This window comes from Choloepus didactylus, chromosome 4 (genome assembly GCF_015220235.1).
Source record: "Choloepus didactylus isolate mChoDid1 chromosome 4, mChoDid1.pri, whole genome shotgun sequence".
In the NCBI taxonomy this organism is placed as follows: Eukaryota; Metazoa; Chordata; class Mammalia; order Pilosa; family Megalonychidae; genus Choloepus; species Choloepus didactylus.
In genome coordinates, this window is record NC_051310.1 from 119,863,581 (window position 1) to 119,884,889 (window position 21,309).

The window sequence follows — 21,309 nt, forward strand, 5'->3', positions numbered from 1 at the left end:
TCTGCGTCCGGGTCAGGGCTACTGCCGTCGCTGCTGCCGTCCCTACTGTAGCTGCAGCCGGGAGACTGGACCCTAGTATCCGCCGCCCACCGAACAGAGCGGGCTCCGCTCGGCAGCACCTTGTACGACCTGGCCGTCAGCCCCACGTCGCCGGCCTGGAGGGACGAAGAGCACGAGGGAGCCGAGGCTTCCTCCGGGGTGAGTGCGTTCCAGTAGGGCCTGGTAAGGTGGGCCTGGGCTGGGAAAAGACCTGGGGACGGAGGGTCTGAGTGGCGCGTGTCCACGGGCGCCTAGAGAGAGGGAGGCCCAACAGCAAGAAGGGTATCCGTCATATGGGGCGCCATACGACCTGCCCGAGAGGCGCTTCCCGGTCCGCGCCCAGCTTAGGTCCCCGCCCTTGGCTAGGCTCCTGTTCGCATTTGCCAACCTTGCCCCCCACCCGTTTTCTGTTTGTTGTGGTTGTGGTGCTCGGGACGGAGCCTTCTCCTTCCCGAGAACCCTTACACACACACCCTGGTCTGAGTGAAAGGGCCGCGTTGGTCCCGTGTCTATGACTAGTGACCGTTCTGGTGCAGAACAAAGAAACTTGGACTGGTGGTGTGCCTCGTACCCTCGCAGAATAGACACGGAAGCGTCATTAGTAATCAGGTCTCTGTTAGACCTTCCTGGGCAAGCCAAGCCAAGCCAAATACAGGGTGTGTACGAGTAAAGCCGAGTCCCTCCCTGGATTCATATGCTGTACCCTTTGCGCATAAGTACCTGGCAAAAAAGGTTTTGAGTTTCCTGCGTTCCTGATGCCACTGGAGATCACTTAGATCAACTCGTGTAAAATTAAAAATTTGTGTCTTTATCATGTTGCTATTGAAACTGTTCCTTTGTCTGCCAGGAACTGTTTGAGGGCACAGGTTTTGTAGTCACAATGTCTTCTATATATTTGGTTGAATGAATCCTTGCTAAGTGTAAAGTGTATGATTTTCATCCCCACCATTGTTTAAATTAGGATCTCTATTTCTCCTAATGCTTAATTTCTTAATTATTTTCAGTGAAACATATACTTTCTCAACATAAGAGTTTCTGCAATTCCTAAATGGATAATGTTATCTCAAACTTATAACTGGTTACCCAATTAAGTTACCCTACAAAGTAGTTTCTTGATCTTCTTGCACGTTTTCTCCTACTCTGTTCTTGTCATTTTATATTTTCTCTAGGCTCTATTCCTGATCTTTGTAATCTCCTCTATTGCTCTAATATTATTGGATTTAGACAGGAAATCCAGTGTCAGGTCCACTTCTGCAAACATGGAACTTGAATTAGATCATCTTAAGTCGGGGCTATTATAGTCTTTAGGCATTGCAGGACCTTTGAAGCTAAGTGTAACCAAATCTTTATTCTATATAAAGTTGCAAGTGAGCTGAGGACAGTGTGCTGTATTAGAAACAGTTCTGGACTAGATGTGGGAACCAGTGCCTGGTATATAAGATAAAATGTTACATACCAGTGTTCTATACCTTACGAAATTGTTGGTTGGAACATATGTGGATGAATGTAAAAATGATTAGTAAATGTGAAAAGCACTCTTTGCGAAAGTGGTTCTCTTCCGTACAATCTGCCTGGGGTAATGCTGGTAGAAGGAGCAATGAGGGAAGAAGGCTTTTGAGAAAGGCAGTGTAGCCAGATCCAGTAAATCAGCCTAGGCTGATCGTTTGCAAAAGATGGCTTGTTACATTGACGTCTTCTAAAGCAGCATGCTGGTGTAATACTGTGATAGTAATGTTCCAAGATTATACTTTTATATTACAACCAATATTTTTAAACTCTGCAACGGAGTGTTAGAGATCAGTAATTAGACATTTTAAAAGTTTCACCTCTTCAGTATGTTCTGCATTCTAATAATTCAATAAATGTACCACATTGTTCTGTTGTTTTGTGTTTGCATGCTAATGTTGGTAGCAGAGGTTTTGTCTTCTCATAGGTGATGTATTTATCCTTTGCTTTATTTTTACAATTTGAGAAAACTCAGGACCATTCTAGTTTTTCTTTAAATTTTGTGATAACATTCCTGATAGAGAATCTCATTTCACTCTTAAAAACCTGTGTAACCCTGCCCTTAAGGGAATAATGACAAGCAAGCATTTAGGGGTTTTACAGAGGTGTTTTGGTGATCATTGTAAACATATAGGCTGGTTTAAAGTATTTTATAAGGTTGCCAATCTTTCAGGAAAAAAGTGAACATAAATATTTAAAATTAAAGCCTTTCATTTAAATGGGGAAGTGGACAGCTTCCCTGGGCATTTCCTTCTGCCAGCTGTACTGATTTCAGCATAGATAGTGGTTATTACTAGCACCTATTTCAGTGGCATTGTTAAACTACATAATAATAGTTTTCCTTGTAAAATTATGTTATAAGTTTAGACAGTTCTAAACATGGTCTTAATATTTAATTTTTGCTTACGTTGCCGAGGTGCATGGGGAAATCCCCTTCTTTATTTGGTTGGATTTATCACCACACACCTCCATCCCCCACCCGCCACAAGGCTTTGTCAGGAGGAAGTCCATATCTCCCTGATTTTTAACCTCAGTGAGGTCAGCAACTTTTTCTAATTCATCTTTATGACCTCCCCAGATGACTAGCATAAGTAAGGATGTGCCACCACTACCACCGACTTGATTATTCCTGTTGCATTGGGTTATTTTAACCAATAGCATTGTGAAGTGTTTATTTCCCCAATCTAGTTTAAAAAAAAAAAAATCTGAGTCAGCAATATCCTGATTTCCTTCAAAGTGGTTGTGCTTATATTATTCCTTTCGGTTAGTAGCTTCCTGTTCTTACAACTGCTTGATAATAAGGTGCTTCCAAGAACTCTCAATTGTTTAAATGGTTTTTATCTACCTAGTGTACTATTTTTGATGAAATGGTCAAGAGTAAATGTATCTTTATCTCTACTCTTAGGTTCTATTTAACTAAATTAATTATCTCCAAATTCTAAATATCCATGATTATATGGTGTGGCATATTAACCTCACATGATTCAATATGATAGTAAAGAAAAGTTGAATAAATAGGCTGAGAGGGGCTTAGGCTCTCTGTGAAGACAAGGTGTTTTCAAGTGATAACCTTATTCAAGTGGTTTGTCTTCTAGAATTCCACAAGATATATTAATTTTACCAACAGAAGTTTCTATTACATGTCTGTAGGTTGTCACAAAATATTTTTATTATGTTTTTGAGGGGTAGACATAAGAGGAGGCTTTATTTATGAAGTTTAATAAACAGAATGAGCTTAAGAGGTTGAGCAAAGGCTTGCTACTTTACAATTAAGTATTTGTTCATTTAACTAATATTTACAAGCCTACCATATGCCAGGCACTGTGCTAGATGGTGGAAATAAGAGTGGTAGCAATTTTCAGCCACTGCTTTTATTTAGAAATGTTAAGTATTTTCTGAATATATGGGAAATTGGAAAACAACATCTAGAACATCCTGATAAACACCCAATAAAAAGGTGAGACAAGATAATAGGAAACTTCTTTGGTTATTGAATTTAAGGAAATATATCTATTCACTTTAGAGTGACTACCAAGGACTTGAAAAAAACTTGACATTGAGAATTGTGAATTAAAAATTTGGGAGAATCTGCCAGTTTTCAACCTTTAGTGGTAGAATGCTTTGGGCTCTCTTAGGCATAATTCTAGAGTGATGTGTATTAAGTATTTGGGATTGTTGGCTATGATTTTGAGTTCTTTTCTACTGGTTCTGTGCTCTAAGTAAAAGAGGTTGCTTGGTAAGGTAGATGTCCCTTTTTGTTTGTTTTTGCCTCTACATAGAGAAAGAGTTGCAATGAGAAAACAGTCTATGGAGTGATCACTGAAGATGTGTGTTAAAATTACCTTAAAGCATAAATTATGTATTAAAAATAGAGGAACTGCTAAGTAAGTCAAACTCTTTCATTAATTTAAGGTGTGTCTTTCATTAATTTATCAAAATTGCCTGGCTCACTGTTTTCCCAAACTCTCCTTATATAAATAAACTAACTCTCTATTAGCAAATATGTTAGTGAGGAAAAGTCAGAATTTGCCAGTTTTTTCTATGCTAACAAGTAAGTACTCAAAAACTTAAAACCTTTTAGGGATGTTTGAAACCTCCCCTTGAGCATAATTAAGATTTCAAATCGGGAAGAGAGCTTCCCAGTCTTGATGGGGTTATGAATTTGGTCTACCGTGTGAACTTTAGCACTTTAGAAAATTTCCAGTGTAATTTTGTTGTTGTTCTGGAATACAATGCTTTTCTGTACACCTTTGTGGTTTAATGACATAGTAGATAAGTCAACCATAAGACATGATCAGATCTTTGTTTTAGAAGACTAGTTGGTTGGATATGAATGGCTGGCACCATTTGTTTTATTTGATAAATGTGTTTAAAAAAATCATGTATGCATAGTTTTAGAAAGCAAGTAATGTAGAAGAACTTACAGTGGAAAACATCAGTTCTCATTCTGCCCTCTTTCCTGGAGTTAACCAATTTTAGTTTTGTTTTAGTACTTCTAGTGATACTTTATATCTCTTAAGAAATGTGTGTATTCTGTTGTTTCCTGAATAACATTAGACATCTATTGACTTACTCTAGGGTAAGCGAGCTAAATACCCATCTATTAACCCAAGACTTCTTAAATAAATACCTAAACCTCTATTTCTTATTCCATCAACCAAAGGGAGTATCTCTAGACTCCTTGCTTTGTAAAATGAGGATATTGGCACTCACACCTTCCTTGGAAAAACTAAAATTAAAATTCTTGGCCTAAGTTAAAGTAAGTAGTTACATAAACAGAGACATTCACCAAGCTCAATGTCTGAAAACTTACACTGAACTATATGAGAAAGATGGTGTAGATATGAAGCAAATCAAAATATAGCATAATTCATTTACTGAACAGTTGCTATATAGACTTCTTTAACTGGCTGAAGAGTTGTGGCACTGAAACTATAGAGAAAGAAATATAAATGATAGCATACCCACTGAGTCATGAGAGTGAAATGCTTTTTACTTGTTTTCAATTTCTAGAATTAACCTCTATTCAAAGGACAGAAGATTTAATTATAACTGTAGAATAGAGTATATATTTATCTACTTTTACCCCAACCCCAATTCTTTAAACGTAATCTGCAGTAAGAAATGCATTTTAAATTGCAGCTGAAAACAGATTTTTTTTTTTTCACTGAACAGCCCCCTTACTATAAACAATACTTTTTTTTTTTTTAAGAATAGATGTATTCTGGGTGTTTTCTGTTCTAATTTTTTTAGTAAAAGTAGTTGCAATACAGTAAGTTGATGTCGTGGCCAGATTATTGAGCTAAAGTACAGTGGTTGATAGGGTAGAGGCATGAACTAATGTATAAGATTATTGCACCTTTCAGCAGATAAAAAGTAAAGTGGAATATATGTTATTAATGGTTATAAATTTTTCTGTCTCCTTCACAGGACATTGGATCCCTGGATCATCGGGAATTTGTAGTTGACATTGAGGCTAGACTGAGGATGGAAGGTGTGGAACTTAAGGAAGAATGGCAAGATGAAGATTTTCCAATGTGAGAAGTTCTTTCAAATGAAAACAAATTTAGAACAAAATGTTAAAATTTCCTTATTAATGTCACTTATTAAATGAGTATTGAACTTCTTGGAGAAGGATAGTATTATCAAGTGATAATTTGAATACTAGAAAATGCAAGTTGCTTTCCAGCGGTTAAAATAATTCTCCTGTAATCTTACTTTCCAACCAAATATATATGTTATCTTATTTAATATTTTTTTTTTTAATTTTTTAACATTTTTAATTTTAGTAACATATAAACAACCTAAAATTTCCCCCTTTAATCACAATCAGGTATGTAATTCAGTGGGTGTAAATACATTCACAATTTTGTGCAACCATCACCATCATCTATTATCAACATTATTCTGTCACCCCCAATGGAAATTCTGTACCAGTTAAGCTTTAACTCCCCTTTCCCTAGCCCTGTCTAGCCCCAAAAGCCCTGTATTCAAGTTTCTGATTCTTATGAATATGCTTATTCTAATTATTACATACCGGTGAGATCCTACAATATTTGTCCTTTGGTGTCTGCCTTACTTCACTCAACATGTCTTCAGGGTTCATCCATGTTGTCGTATGTACCAGAACCTCATTCCTTTTCACAGCTGCATAATATTCTGTTGTATGTGTTTACCACATTTTGCTTATCCATTCATCGGTTGATGGACACTTGGGTTACTTCCATCTTTTGACATTTGTGAATAATGCCACTATGAATCTCTGTTTGAGTCCTTGCTTTCAGTACTTTTGACTATATACCTAGAAGTAGGATTTCAGGGTCATTTGGAAAATTACTATATCTGCCATAGCAGCTGCACTATTTTACATTCCCACCAACAATGAATCATGTTCCTGTTTTTCCACATCCTTTCCAACACTTCTTAGTTTCCATTTTGTTAATACTGGCCATTTTGGTGGGTATAAAGTGGTATCTCCTTGTGGTTTTAATATGTATTTCCCTGTTAGCTAAAGATGTTGAACATCTTTTCATGTGGTTTTTTGGCTATTTGTATATCTTCTGGAGAAATGTCTATTCAAGGCTTTTGCCCATTTTTTTTTTGAAGGCATTGTTTGTCTTCTTGAGTTGTAGGATTTCTTTATATATTCTAGATATTAAACCTTTATTGGATATGTGGTTTCCAAATATTTTCTCCCATTGTGTAAGTTGTCATTTTACTTTCATGATAAAACCCTTTGATGCCCAAAAGTTTTTAATTTTTTTGAGGTCCCATTTATCTATTTTTTCTTTCATGGCTTATGCTTTTGGTGTGAGGTGTAAGAAACCATTGCCTAACACAAGGTCCAAAGATGCTTCCCTGTGTTTTCTTCTAGGAGTTTTATAGTTCTGGTTCTTATATTTAAATCTTTCATCCATTTTGAGTTAATTTTCATATGTGGTATGAGATAAGGATCCCCCTCCATTCATTTGCATGTGGATATCCATTCTCCCAGCATCATTTGTTGAAGAGACCATTCTGTCCCAGTTGAGTATACTTGGCACCCTTGTCAAAAATCTATTGACCATGGATGTGAGGGTCTATTTCTGAACTCTTGATTGGCTTCCATTGGTCAAGATATCTGTCGTTATATCAGTATCGTGCTGTTTTGATTGCTGTCACATTGTAAGAAGTTTTAAAATCTAGAAGTATGAGTCCTCCAACTTCATTCTTTTTTAAGATGGTTTTGGCTATTCAGAGCCTCTTACCCTTCCAAATAAATTTGGTGATTGACTTTTCCATTTCTGCAAAGGTTGGAATTTTGACTGGGATTTCATTGAATCTGTAAATCATGTTGGGTAGAATTGACATCTTGTCAACATTTAATCTTCCAAGCCGTGAGCATGGAATGTCCTTCCATTTATTTAGGTCTTCTTTGATTTCTTTTAGCATTGTCTTTTGATTTTCCATGTATAAGTCCTTTATATCCCTGGTTTAATTTATTCCTAGGTATTTGATTCTTTTAGTTGCAATTGTAAATGGAATTTTTTTCTTAATTCTCTTCTTAGACTGTTCATTACTGATTTTCATGTTGATCTTGTACCCTGCCACTTTGCTGAACTTGCTTATTGGCTCTAGTACCTTTGTTGAGATTTTTTGGGACTTCTATATATAGGATATGTTATCTATAAACAGTAGAAGTTTAACTTCTTCCTTTCCAGTTTGGATCCCTTTTATTTTTCTTGCCTAACTGCTCTAGCTAGAACTTCTAGTACTATGTTGAATAACAGTGGTGACAGTGGGCACCCTTGTATTAGAGCGAAAGCTTTCAGTAGGGTGTTAGCAGTGGATTTTTCATATATGCCCTTTATCATGTTAGGAAAGTTTCCTTCTATTCCTAGTTTTGTAAGTGTTTTTATCAAGAAAGGGTGCTGGATTCAGTTTGCTAGTGTTTTGCTGAGGATTTTTGCATCTATATTCATAAGGGAAATTGATCTGTAATTTCTTTTTTCTTATAGTATCCTTATCTTGTTTTGGTATGAGGGTGATATTGGCCTCATAGAATGAGTTAGGGTTCCCTACTCTTCAGTTTTTTGGAAGAATTTGAGCAGAATTGGTATTCTTCTTAGAATGATTAGTAGAATTCATCTGTGAAGCCATATGGTCCTGGGCTTTTATTTGGAAGTTTTTGATGACTGATTCAATCTCTTTACTTGTAATTGGTCTGGTGAGATCTTCTTATTCTTTTAGAGTCAGTGCAGGTTGTTTGTGTGTTTCTAGGAACTTGCATTTCAACTAGGTTGTCTGATTTGTTGGCATACGGTTGTTCATAGTATCCTTTTATGAACTTTTTTACTTCTGCAGGGTCAGCAGTAATGCCCCCTCTTCATTTCTGATTTTAATTATTTGCATCCTCTCTTTTTTCCTTCCTCAGTCTAGCTTAAGGTTTGTCAAATCTTTTCAAAGAACCAACTTTTTGTTTTGTTAATCCTCTCTATTGTTTTTTTATTCTCTGTTATTTATTTCTGTTCTAATCTTATCTCTTTCCTTTGGCTCAATTTGGGTTTAGTTTGAGGCTCTTTTTCTAGTTCCTCTGGGTGTATGGTTAGGTCTTTGATTTGAGCTTGCTCTTTTTTTCTAATGTAAGCATTTAGGGCTGTAAATATCCCTCTGAGCACTGCTTTTGCCACATGTTTTCGTTCATTTCAAGATACTTACTGATTTCCCTTGTGATTTCTTCTTTGACCCGTTGATTAAGAGTGGATTAACTTCCATATATTTGTGAATTTTCCATTTCTCCTGTAACTGATTTCTACCTTCATTCCTTTGTGATCAAAGAAAATGCTTTGTATAATTTCAGTCCTTTTAAATTTGTTGAGACACATTTTGTGCTCTAACATGTGGTCTATCCTGGAGAATGTTCCATGTGCACTTGAGAAGAATGTGTATTCTGCTTTTTGGGGGGGGGTGTGGTATTCTGTATATAGTCTGTTAGGTCTAATTCATTTATTATATTAGTCGAGTTTTCTGTTTTCTTATTGATGTTCTATCTATATGTTCTATCTATTAAAAAGAGTGGTGTAATTAAGTATCCACCTATTATTGCAGAGGTATCTGTTTCTCCCTACACTTTTGCCTGTGTTTGCCTCATGTATTTGGGGGTATCATGGTTAGGTGCATAAATATTTATGATTGTTATTTCTTCTAGTAAATTGATCCTTTATTAATATATAGAGTCCTTCTTTGTCTCTTGTTAACAGCTTTTGACTTAAAGTCTATTTCGTCCGATACTAGTATAGCTACTCCAGCTGTTTTTTGGTTTCTGTTTGCAAGCAATGTCTTTTTCCATCCTTTTACTTTCAACCTATTTGTGTCTTTGGATCTCAGGTAAATCTCGTGTAAACGACATATAGTTGGATCATGCTTTTTCATCCATTCTGTCAATCTTTGTCTTTTGATTGGGGAGTTTATTACATTAACATTCTGTGTTACTACTATAAAGGAAAGACTTACTTCAGCCATTATGTCCTTTGTTTTTTATATCTTGTATCTTTTTTGTTTCTTTTCCTTTATTGAAACCTCCTTTTCTAAATAGTTGATCTTCTGTGATATATCTGATCCCTTTCTCATTTCCATTTCTGTATATATTTTAAATACTTTCTTTGTGGTTGTCCTGGGGTTTGTATTATACAACCTAAGTCTATAACCTACTAGTTTGAAAGGATACCAGCTTAACTTCATTAGCATACACACTTTTTGTCCCATATCCCTCTGTTCCCCCTTTATGTTGTTTTTGTCCCACACTTCGTCTTTATATTCTGCGTGCCCATTGTCAGGAAATATGGTTATTCCTTTTTTTGCGGGGATTCTGACAGAATTTTCTTTTTTTTTAATCTTCATTTTATTCAGATATATTCACATACCACGCAGTCATACAAAACAAATCGTACTTTTGATTGTTCACAGTACCATTACATAGTTGTACATTCATCACCTAAATCAATCCCTGACACCTTCATTAGCACACACACAAAAATAACAAGAATAATAATTAGAGTGAAAAAGAGCAATTGAAGTAAAAAAGAACACTGGGTACCTTTGTCTGTTTGTTTCCTTCCCCTATTTTTCTACTCATCCATCCATAAACTAGACAAAGTGGAGTGTGGTCCTTATGGCTTTCCCAATCCCATTGTCACCCCTCATAAGCTACATTTTTATACAACTGTCTTCGAGATTCATGGGTTCTGGGTTGTAGTTTGATAGTTTCAGGTATCCACCACCAGCTACCCCAATTCTTTAGAACCTAAAAAGGGTTGTCTAAAGTGTGCGTAAGAGTGCCCACCAGAGTGACCTCTCGGCTCCTTTTGGAATCTCTCTGCTACTGAAGCTTATTTCATTTCCTTTCACATCCCCCTTTTGGTCAAGAAGATGTTCTCCGTCCCACGATGCCAGGTCTACATTCCTCCCCGGGAGTCATATTCCACGTTGCCAGGGAGATTCACTCCCCTGGGTGTCTGATCCCACATCGGGGGGAGGGCAGTGATTTCACCTTTCAAGTTGGCTTAGCCAGAGAGAGAGGGCCACATCTGAGCAACAAACAGGCATTCGGGAGGAGGCTGTTAGGCACAACCATAGGGAGGCCTAGCCTCTCCTTTGCAGCAACCATATTCCCAAGGGTAAAACCTATGGTAGAGGGCTCAACCCATCAAACCACCAGTCCCCTATGTCTGTGGTCATGTTAGCAACCATCGAGGTGGGGTAGGCGAATACCCCTGCATTATCCACAGGCTCCTCAAGGGGGCACTACATCTTTTTTTTTCCTTGTTTTTCTTTCTTTTTTTTTTTTTTAACTTTCCCTTCTTTTTTAAATCAACTGTATGAAAAAAAAGTTAAAAAGAAAACAAACATACAATAAAAGAACATTTGAAAGAGACCATAACAAGGGAGTAAGAAAAAGACAACTAACCTAAGATAACTGCTTTACTGCCAACCTGTTCCTACTTTACCCCAAGAAAGTTACCTAATACAGCAACATTTCTGTGAACTTGTTCCTACTATATCCATCAGAAATTAACAGACCATAGTCATTCCTGGGCATCCCCAGAACGTTAAATAGCTTATCGGTTCTTCTTGGATTATTGTTCCCCCTTCCTTAATTGCTCTCTATTGCTAGTTCCCCTACATTGTACATTATAAACCATTTGTTTTACATTTTTCAAAGTTCACATTAGTGGTAGCATATAATATTTCTCTTTTTGTGCCTGGCTTATTTCGCTCAGCATTATGTCTTCAAGGTTCATCCATGTTGTCATATGTTTCACGAGATCGTTCCTTCTTACTGCCGCGTAGTATTCCATTGTGTGTATATACCACATTTTCTTTATCCACTCATCTGTTGAAGGACATTTGGGTTGTTTCCATCTCTTGGCAATTGTGAATAATGCTGCTATCAACATTGGCGTGCAGATATCTGTTCGTGTCACTGCTTTCCGATCTTCCGGGTATATACCGAGGAGTGCAATCGCTGGATAGAATGGTAACTCTATGTCTAGTTTTCTAAGGAACTGCCAGACTGACTTCCAGAGTGGCTGAACCATTATACAGTCCCACCAACAATGAATAAGAGTTCCAATTTCTCCACATCCCCTCTGGCATTTGTACTTTCCTGTTTGTTTAATGGCAGCCATTCTAATCGGTGTTAGATGGTATCTCATTGTGGTCTTAATTTGCATCTCTCTAATAGCTAGTGAAGCTGAACATTTTTTCATGTGTTTCTTGGCCATTTGTATTTCCTCTTCAGAGAACTGTCTTTTCATATCTTTTGCCCATTTTATAATTGGGCTGTCTGTACTATTGTCATTGAGTTGTAGGATTTCTTTATATATGCAAGATATCAGTCTTTTGTCAGATACATGGTTTCCAAAAATTTTTTCCCATTGAGTTGGCTGCCTCTTTACCTTTTTGAGAAATTCCTTTGAGGTGCAGAAACTTCTAAGCTTGAGGAGTTCCCATTTATCTATTTTCTCTTTTGTTGCTCGTGCTTTGGGTGTAAAGTCTAGGAAGTGGCCGCCTAATACAAGGTCTTGAAGATGTTTTCCTACATTATCTTCTAGGAGTTTTATGGTACTTTCTTTTATATTGAGATCTTTGGTCCCTTTTTGAGTTAATTTTTGTGTAGGGTGTGAGGTAGGGGTCCTCTTTCATTCTTTTGGATATGGATATCCAACTCTCCCAGCTCCATTTGTTGAAAAGACCATTATGACTCAGTTCAGTGACTTTGGGGGCCTTATCAAAGATCAGTTGGCCATAGATCTGAGGGTCTATCTCTGAATTCTCAATTCGATTCCATTGATCTATATGTCTATCTTTGTGCCAGTACCATGCTGTTTTGGCAACTGTGGCTTTATAATAAGCCAGGGAGTATAAGTCCTCCCACTTCGTTTTTCTTTTTTAGAGTGTCTTTAGCAATTCGAGGCATCTTCCCTTTCCAAATAAATTTGATAACTAGCTTTTCCAAGTCTGCAAAGTAGGTTGTTGGAATTTTGATTGGGATTGCATTGAATCTGTAGATGAGTTTGGGTAGAATTGACATCTTAATGACATTTAGTCTTCCTATCCATGAACATGGAATATTTTTCCATCTTTTAAGGTCCCCTTCTATTTCTTTTAGTAGAGTTATGTAGTTTTCTTTGTCTAGGTCTTTTACATCTTTGGTTAAGTTTATTCCTAGGTACTTGATTTTTTTAGTTGCTATTGAAAATGGTATCTTTTTCTTGAGTGTCTCTTCAGTTTGTTCATTTCTAGCATATAGAAACATTACTGACTTATGTGCATTAATCTTGTATCCCACTACTTTGTTAAATTTGTTTATTAGCTCTAGTAGCTGTATCGTCGATTTCTCAGGGTTTTCTAGATATAAGATCATATCATCTGCAAACAATGACAGTTTTACTTCTTCTTTTCCAATTTGGATGCCTTTTATTTCTTTGTCTTGCCGGATTGCCCTGGCTAGCACTTCCAGCACACTGTTGAATAACAGTGGTGACAGCGGGCATCCTTGTCTTGTTCCTGATCTTAGAGGGAAGGCTTTCAGTCTCTCACCATTGAGTACTATGCTGGCTGTGGGTTTTTCATATATGCTCTTTATCATGTTGAGGAAGTTTCCTTCAATTCCTACCTTTTGAAGTGTTTTTATCAAAAAGGGATGTTGGATTTTGTCAAATGCTTTTTCAGCATCTGTTGAGATGATCATTTGATTTTTCCCTTTTGACTTGTTAATGTGTTGTAATACATTGATTGATTTTCTTATGTTGAACCATCCTTGCATGCCTGGAATGAACCCCACTTGGTCATGGTGTATGATTTTTTTAATGTGTCTTTGGATTCGATTTGCAAGTATTTTGTTGAGGATTTTTGCATCTATATTCATTAGGGAGATTAGCCGGTAGTTTTCCTTTTTTGTAGCATCTTTGCCTGGTTTGGGTATTAGATTGATGTTAGCTTCATGCAATGAGTTAGGTAGTGTTCCATTTTCTTCAATGTTTTGAAAGAGTTTGAGTAAGATTGGTGTCAGTTCTTTCTGGAAAGTTTGGTAGAATTCCCCTGTGAAGCCATCTGGCCCTGGGCATTAATTTGTGGGAAGATTTTTGATGACTGATTGGATCTCTTTGCTGGTGATGGGTTGGTTGACGTCTTCTATTTCTTCTCTGGTCAGTCTAGGTTGTTCATATGTTTCCAGGAAATTGTCCATTTCTTCTACATTATCCAGTTTGTTGCCATACAGTTGTTCATAATATCCTCTTATAATTTTTTTAATTTCTTCAGGATCTGCAGTTATGTCACCTTTTTCATTCATTATTTTGTTTATATGGGTCTTCTCTCTTTTTGATTTTATCAGTCTAGCTAGGGGCTTGTCAATCTTGTTGATCTTCTCAAAGAACCAACTTTTGGTGACATTTATCCTCTCTATTGTTTTTTTGTTCTCTATGTCATTTATTTCTGCTTTAATCCTTGTTATTTCTTTTCTTCTACTTGGTTTAGGATTGGTTTGCTGTTCATTTTCTAGCTTCTTCAGTTGATCCATTAGTTCTTTGATTTTGGCTCTTTCTTCCTTTTTAATGTATGCATTTAGCGCTATAAATTTCCCCCTTAGCACTGCTTTTGCTGCATCCCATAGGTTTTGGTATGTTGTGTTCTCATTTTCATTCGTCTCTATATATTTAGCAATTTCTCTTACTATTTCTTCTTCAACCCACTGATTGTTTAGGAGTGTGTTGTTTAACCTCCAGGTATTTGTGAATTTTCTAAGTCTCTGATGGTTATTGACTTCTAATTGTATTCCATTGTGGTCAGAGAATGTGCTTTGAATAATTTCAATCTTTTTAAATTTATTGAGGCTTGTTTTATGTCCCAGCATATGATCTATTCTGGAGAAAGTTCCATGAGCACTAGAAAAGTATGTGTATCCTGGTGATTTGGGATGTAATGTCCTGTATATGTCTGTTAAATCTAATTCATTTATCAGATTGTTTAGGTTTTCAATTTCCTTATTGGTCATCTGTCTGGTTGATCTATCTATAGGAGAGAGTGATGTGTTGAAGTCTCCCACAATTATTGTGGAAACATCAATTGCTTCCTTTAGCTTTGCCAGTGTTTCTCTCATGTATTTTGTGGCACCTTGATTGGGTGCATAGACATTTACAATTGTTATTTCTTCTTGTTGAATTGCCCCTTTTATTAGTATGTAGTAGCCTTCTTTGTCTCTCAAAACATCCCTGCATTTAAAGTCTATTTTATCTGATATTAATATTGCTACACCTGCTTTCTTTTGGCTGTAGCTTGCATGAAATATTTTTTTCCATCCTTTCACTTTCAGTTTCTTTGTATCCCTGTGTCTAAGATGAGTGTCTTGTATGCAACATATTGATGGTTCATTTTTTTTGATCCATTCTGCGAATCTATACCTTTTAATTGGGGAGTTTAATCCATTTACATTCAACGTTATAACTGTGAAGGCATTTCTTGAATCAGCCATCTTATCCTTTGGTTTATGTTTGTCATATTTTTCCCCTCTCTCTATTAATATCCTTTATTGTACCCATACCGAATCTCTTTAGTACTGAACCTTTCTCCAAGTCTCTCTGTCCTTTCTCTGTTTCTCTGTCTGTAGGGCTCCCTTTAGTATCTCCAGTAGGGCAGGTCTCTTTGGTCTGTGAAAAATTTAAGCTCTCCCTCAGATTTGAAGGAGAGCTTTGCTAGATAAAGTATACTTGGCTGGAAATTTTTCTCACTCAGAATTTTAAATGTATCGTGCCACTGCCTTCTCACCTCCATGGTGGCTGCTGAGTAGTCACTACTTAGTCTTATGCTGTTTCCTTTGTATGTGGTGAATTGCTTTTCTCTTGCTGCTTTCAGAACTTGCTCCTTCTCTTCCGTGTTTGACAGTGTGATCAGAATATGTCTCGGAGTGGGTTTATTTGGATTTATTCTATTGTTGTTCGCTGAGCATTTATGATTTGTGTATTTATGTTGTTTAGAAGATTTGGGAAGTTTTCCCCAACGATTTCTTTGAATACTCTTCCTAGACCTTTACCCTTTTCTTCCCCTTCTGGAACACCAATGAGTCTTATATTCGGACGTTTCATATTATCTATCATATCCCTGAGGTCCATTTCGAGTTTTTCAATTTTTTTCCCCATTCTTTCTTTTATGCTTTCATTTTCCATTCTGTCATCTTCCAGGTCACTGATTCATTGTTCAACTTCCTCTAGTCTTGTACTATGAGTGTCCAGAATCTTTTTAATTTGGTCAACAGTTTCTTTAATTTCCATAAGATCATCCATTTTTTTATTTAGTCTTGCAATGTCTTCTTTATGCTCTTCTAGGGTCTTCTTGATATCCTTTGTATCCCGTACTATGGTCTCATTGTTCATCTTTAGTTCTTTGAGTAGCTGCTCTAGGTGCTGTGTCTCTTCTGATCTTTTGATTTGGGTGCTTGGGCTTGGGTTATCCATATCGTCTGGTTTTTTCATATGCTTTATAATTTTCTGTTGTTTTTGGCCTCTTGGCATTTGCTGAACTTGATAGGGTTCTTTTAGGATTTGTAGACCAATTGAAGTCGTTCTCTGTAATTTATCAGATCTACAGCTTCGTGGAGTACACTTTCTCTAACTAATCAGCAAGTGGCGTCCACGAGCCACCTGTTCTCCACAAGCCAGTTCTCCCCTGCTTAGCCTTTTTGGTGAGTGGGGGAGTGAGTCTTGTGGGGTCCAATTGGTGTACCAAGCTTGCGTGTGTAGTTGGTGTTGCCCGCCCTGTATATGGGGCGTGTTTCTGGGCAGTCAGGGAGGGGGGGTGGCTCTAACAATCAAATCTCCCTGGTGATCCTAGAATTTTAAAGCTGCTGCGATAGTCTAATCCTTCAGTTCAGTCCTGCCTCAGTTTGTCTCTGCCACTGACCCACAAGTCCTTGGTATTGGCGTATGGCTCCTGAGACTTGCAAGTGGGCCCCTCTTCCAGGCTGTGCACCCCGGGTCCTCTGTTGAGGGATGACTGTGCTATGTCACAGGTGAGTGCCCCCCAGGGCAGTTCTGGGCTGCTGGGCTGTGTAGGGAGGCTCCCAGTCTGCTGAAATGATGGCTGAATGGGGCTTTGTTAATTCACACTGCTCCACCTTCCCAACTCTAGGACAATCAGCTGAGGTTGCAGGGAAGGCTAATGTCCACGCCCAGTTTTGTGGTGTGTGCCTGTTATTTAAAGCGCTTCCGTCACACTGGGTTGTCTGGGGCAGCTCTGGGCTATGGGGCTGGCGATGGGCAGGAGTGTTTCCTGTCCACCAGGATGATGGCTGTGAGCGGACACCCCTCTTTTCTTGAGAAGTTGTGGTGTTTAGTGAATTTTCTCAGCCACTGGATTATTAGCTTTTGTCTCAGAGCTCTCTTAGTTTTGCTCTTGTCTTTACCTGCCCAAATTGCAAGTCTTTGAAGCTTTCTGTATTGGGCTTCTTAGAGTAATTGTTTTAGAAAAAGAAAAAATGATTAAAAAAAAGGGCCCTCCTCAGAGATCTAATGGGCTATTGAAATGCTAAGAGAGAAAGCAATTAGGGCCATTAAGGAAAGGTCCACAGGGCAGAGAGATCAGCTTTTCTTCGAGATTTGCATATGAGTCTCAGGGCCTGAGCTCTGCCCTTCCCCTTTCTATGTTCACCAGAACTCCAAAAATCCTCCGCTTTTATTTTGGAGTTTTTCGTGTTGTTTTTTTCTATGCCTGTCTCCTCTCTGCTGGGCTTGCTGCTCTCAGATTCTCTGGTGTCTGGTCTCAGTCTATCTATGGTTGGAGTTTTGATCAGTAGAATGAGTTTCTGATAAGGGCTGCCACTGCAGTTCTCCCTTCTCCTTCCTGGAGCTGACAGCCCCTCCTCCCACGGGACTGAGCCTGGCAGGGAGGGGTGCGGGTCCCCTGGCCACAAAAACTTACAGATTTTGCTGATCTCAGCAGTTCCACATTTTCATGAGTGTTGTATGAAGTATGCCCAAAGTCAGATTGCTCTGTGGTGTCCAGTCCACGCAGTTCCTGGCTTTCTACCTACTTTCCTGGAGGAGTAACTAAAACATACAGCTCACCAGTCAGCCATCTTGCCCCGCCTCACAGAATTTTATTAGTGTTATAAATAGTTTTGGAGGAATTGATTTTTTTTAAGCAGTTTTACTGAGATTTAGTCATATACCATATAATCCATCCAAAGTGTGCAGTCAGTGGCTTTTAGTCTAGTCACAAAATTGTGCGTTTATCACCACAGTCCACTTTAGAATATTTTCATTACTCCAAAAAGAAAAACCCCCCCATCCCCTTTAGCAGTGGCCTCTCAGTCACGCTATCCTTCCCTAGCACTACATAATCACTAATCTAATTCTGTCTCTGTAAATCTATTTATATTTTATATAATTGGAATCATACAAAATGTAGTACTTGGCATCTGGTTTCTTTCCCTTAGCATAAAGTTTTTTTTTAATTATTTTTTTCATTAGAAAAGTTGTAGATTTATAGAAAAGTCATTTAAAAAATACAACATTCCCATTTACACCCTGCCGTTGTTGACACTTAGCATTAGTTTGGTACCTTTTTTTTTTTTTTTTTTTTTGCGTTTTTTTTTTTTTTATTAACTTCAGTTTTATTGAAATACATTCACACACCATACAATCATCCATGGTATACAATCCACTGTCCACAGTATGATAACATAGTTATGCGTTCATCACCACAATCTATCTCTGAACAATTTCCTTACATCAGAAAGAACCAGAACAAGAATAAAAAATAAAAGTGAAAAAAGAACACCCAAATCATCCCCCCATCCCACCCCATTTGTTCTTTAGTTTTTATCCCCATTCCTCCACTCATCCATACACTAGATAAAGGGTGTGTGATCCACAAGGTTTTCACAATCACACTGTCACCCCTTGTAATCTACATTATTATATAATTGTCTTCAGAGTCCAGACTGCTGGGTTGGAGTTTGGTAGTTTCAGGTATTTACTTCTAGCTATTCCAATACATTAAAGCCTAAGAGGTGTTATCTATATAGTGCATAAGAATGTCCACCAGAGTGACCTCTCGACTCCATTTGGAATCTCTCAGCCACTGAAACCATTTCATCTCATTTTGCATCCCCCTTTTGGTCAAGAAGATACTCTCAGTCTCACGATGCTGGGTCTAGTGTGGTACTTTTGTTACCACTGATGAAAGAATATTAAAATATTACTAACTATAGTCCATAATTTACATTAGGTATACTTTCCCCATATTCCAATTATTAACACCTTTTAGTAGTGTCATGCATTTGTCATAATTCATGGAAGAACAGTCTTGTATTTGTACTATTTACCACAATCCATCATCCACACAAGGTTCATTGTGTTATACAGCCCCATGTTTTATGTTTTAACTTTCCTTCTAGTAACATACGCAACCCAAAACTTCCCCTTTCAACCACCTTCACAAACATAATTCAGTGCTGTTCATTATGCTCACAATAATGTGCTATTATCACCACTATCATTTCCAAACATTTACAATCAACTTTATTAAAAATTCTGCACAAATTAAGCATTAGCTCCTCATTCTCTTCCCTGATTCTATTCTCTGGTAACCTGTATTCTAGATTCTAACTCTGTGAGTTTGCTTATTCGTGAACTCATATAACATCTGTTCTTTTGTGTCTGGCTTAATTCATTCAACATAATGTCCTCAGGGTTCATCCATGTTGCCTCATGCATCAGGACCTCATTCCTTCTTCATGCTGAATAATATTCCAATGTGTGTATGTGTGTGTGTATATATATATACACACCACATTTTGTTTATCCATTCATCAGTTGATTGACACTTGGGTTGTTTCCATCTTTTGGCAATTGTGAAAAATGCCACTGTGGACATTGATGAGCAAATGTCTGTTTGAGTCCCGGCTTTCAGTTTTTCTGGGTATATACCTTGCAGTGGGATTGCTGGATCATCTGGCATTTCTATACTTAGCTTCCTGAGGAACCACCAAACTGTCTTCTACAGAGACTGCACCATTTTACATTCCCACTAGCAGTAATGAGTGTTCCTATTTCTCCACATCCTCTCCAACACTTGTAGTTTCCTGTTTTTTTTAATAGTGGCCATTCTAGTAGGTGTGATATATCTCATGGTGATTTTGATTTGCATTTCCCTAATAGCTAGTGATGTTGAGCATCTTTTCAGTTTGCTATTTAACTATTTGTATTTACTCTTTAGAAAAACGTCTGTTCAAGTCTTTTGCCAATTTTTAAATTGAGTTGTTTGTCTTTGTGTTGTTGAGTTGTAATTCTGGATATTAAACCTTTATCAGATATGTAGTTTCTACATATCTTCTCCCAATGAGTAAGTTGCCTTTTTACTTTCTTGACCAAGTCCTTTGAAGCACAAAAGTTTTTAATTTTGAGGAGGTTCTATTTATTAATTTCTTCTTTCACTGCTTATGCTTTGGTTGTAAAACCATTGCCTACCACAAGATCTTGAAGATGCTTCCCTACATTTTCTTTTAGGAGTTTTAGGGTCCTTGTTCTTATATTTAGGGATTTGATCCATTTTGAGTTTACTTTTTTATAAGGTGTGAGATATAGGTTCACGTTCATTCTTTTGCATATGGCTATCCTGTTCTCCCAGCACCGTTTGTTTAAGAGACTATTCTGTTTCGGTTGAGTGGGCTTGGCACCCTTGTCAAATACCAATGGGCCATAGATGGGAGGGTCTATTTCTGAACTCTCTGTTCAATTCCATTGGCCAATGTATCTGTCCTTATGCCAGAATTTTGCTGTTTTGACCACTGTAACATTGTAATAATTATAAAGTTAGGAGGTGTCAGTCCTCCAACTTTGTTCTTCTTTTTCAAGATGTTTTTGGCTATTCGGGGCTGCTTACCTTCCAAATAAATTTGATGTTTGGCTTTTCTATTTCTGCAAAGTAGGCTGTTGGAATTTTGATTGCGGTTGCGTTGAATCTGTAAATCATGTTTGGTAGAGTTGACATCTTCATGATATTTATTTATCCATGAGCATGGAACATCCTTCCATTTATTTAGGTCTTTGGTTTCTTTTAGCAATGTTTTGTAGTTTTCTGGGTATAAGTCCTTTACATCCTTCATTTAGTTTATTCCTTTAGTTGCAATTGTAAATGGAATTTTTTTCTTGATTTCCTCCTCAGGTTGCTCATTACTAGTGTGAAGAAACATTACTAATATTTGCATGCTGATCTTGTATCCCATCACTTTGCTGAACTCATTTATTACCTCTAGTAGTTTTGTTGTAGATTTTTCGAGACTCCCCTATGTTTAGGATCATGTTATCTGCAAATAGTGAAAGTTTATTTCTTCCTTTCCAACTTGGATGCCTTTTATTTCTTTGTCTTGCCTAACTGCTCTAGCTAGAACTTCTAACACAATGTTGAATAACAATAGTGATAGTGGGCATCTTTATCCTTGTGTTGTTTCCAACATTGGTGAGGGTTCTCAAGTCTTTCCCCACTGAATACAATGTTAGCTGTGGGTTTTCATATTTGCCCTTTATCATGTTGAGGAAATTTCCTGTCATTTCTAGTTTTCTAAGTGTTTTTATCAGGAAAGGATGCTAGATTTTGTCAAATGCCTTTTCTGTATTGATTGAGATGATCATGTGGTTTTTCCCTTTTAATTTGTTAATGTGGTATATTATCTTAATTGATTTTCTTGTGTTGAACCACCCTTGCATACCTGAGATAAAACTCACT

At 37.4% G+C, this 21,309-nt stretch overlaps 1 protein-coding gene across 6 annotated transcripts in view; it reads left to right on the forward strand.

The window, feature by feature from the left end:
* The window catches only part of BNIP2 (BCL2 interacting protein 2), a 38,602-nt gene continuing 17,293 nt past the window's right edge, over positions 1-21,309 (forward strand). For all 6 annotated transcript variants that reach the window (XR_005216457.1, XM_037833813.1, XM_037833814.1 and 3 more), the window contains exons 1-2: positions 1-198; positions 5,476-5,582. Coding sequence is in view for 5 of the 6 variants with exons in the window: in XM_037833813.1 (XP_037689741.1) it covers positions 5,533-5,582 (50 nt within the window). In the remaining variant the exon portion in view is untranslated. The remainder of the gene's footprint in view (positions 199-5,475; positions 5,583-21,309) is intronic.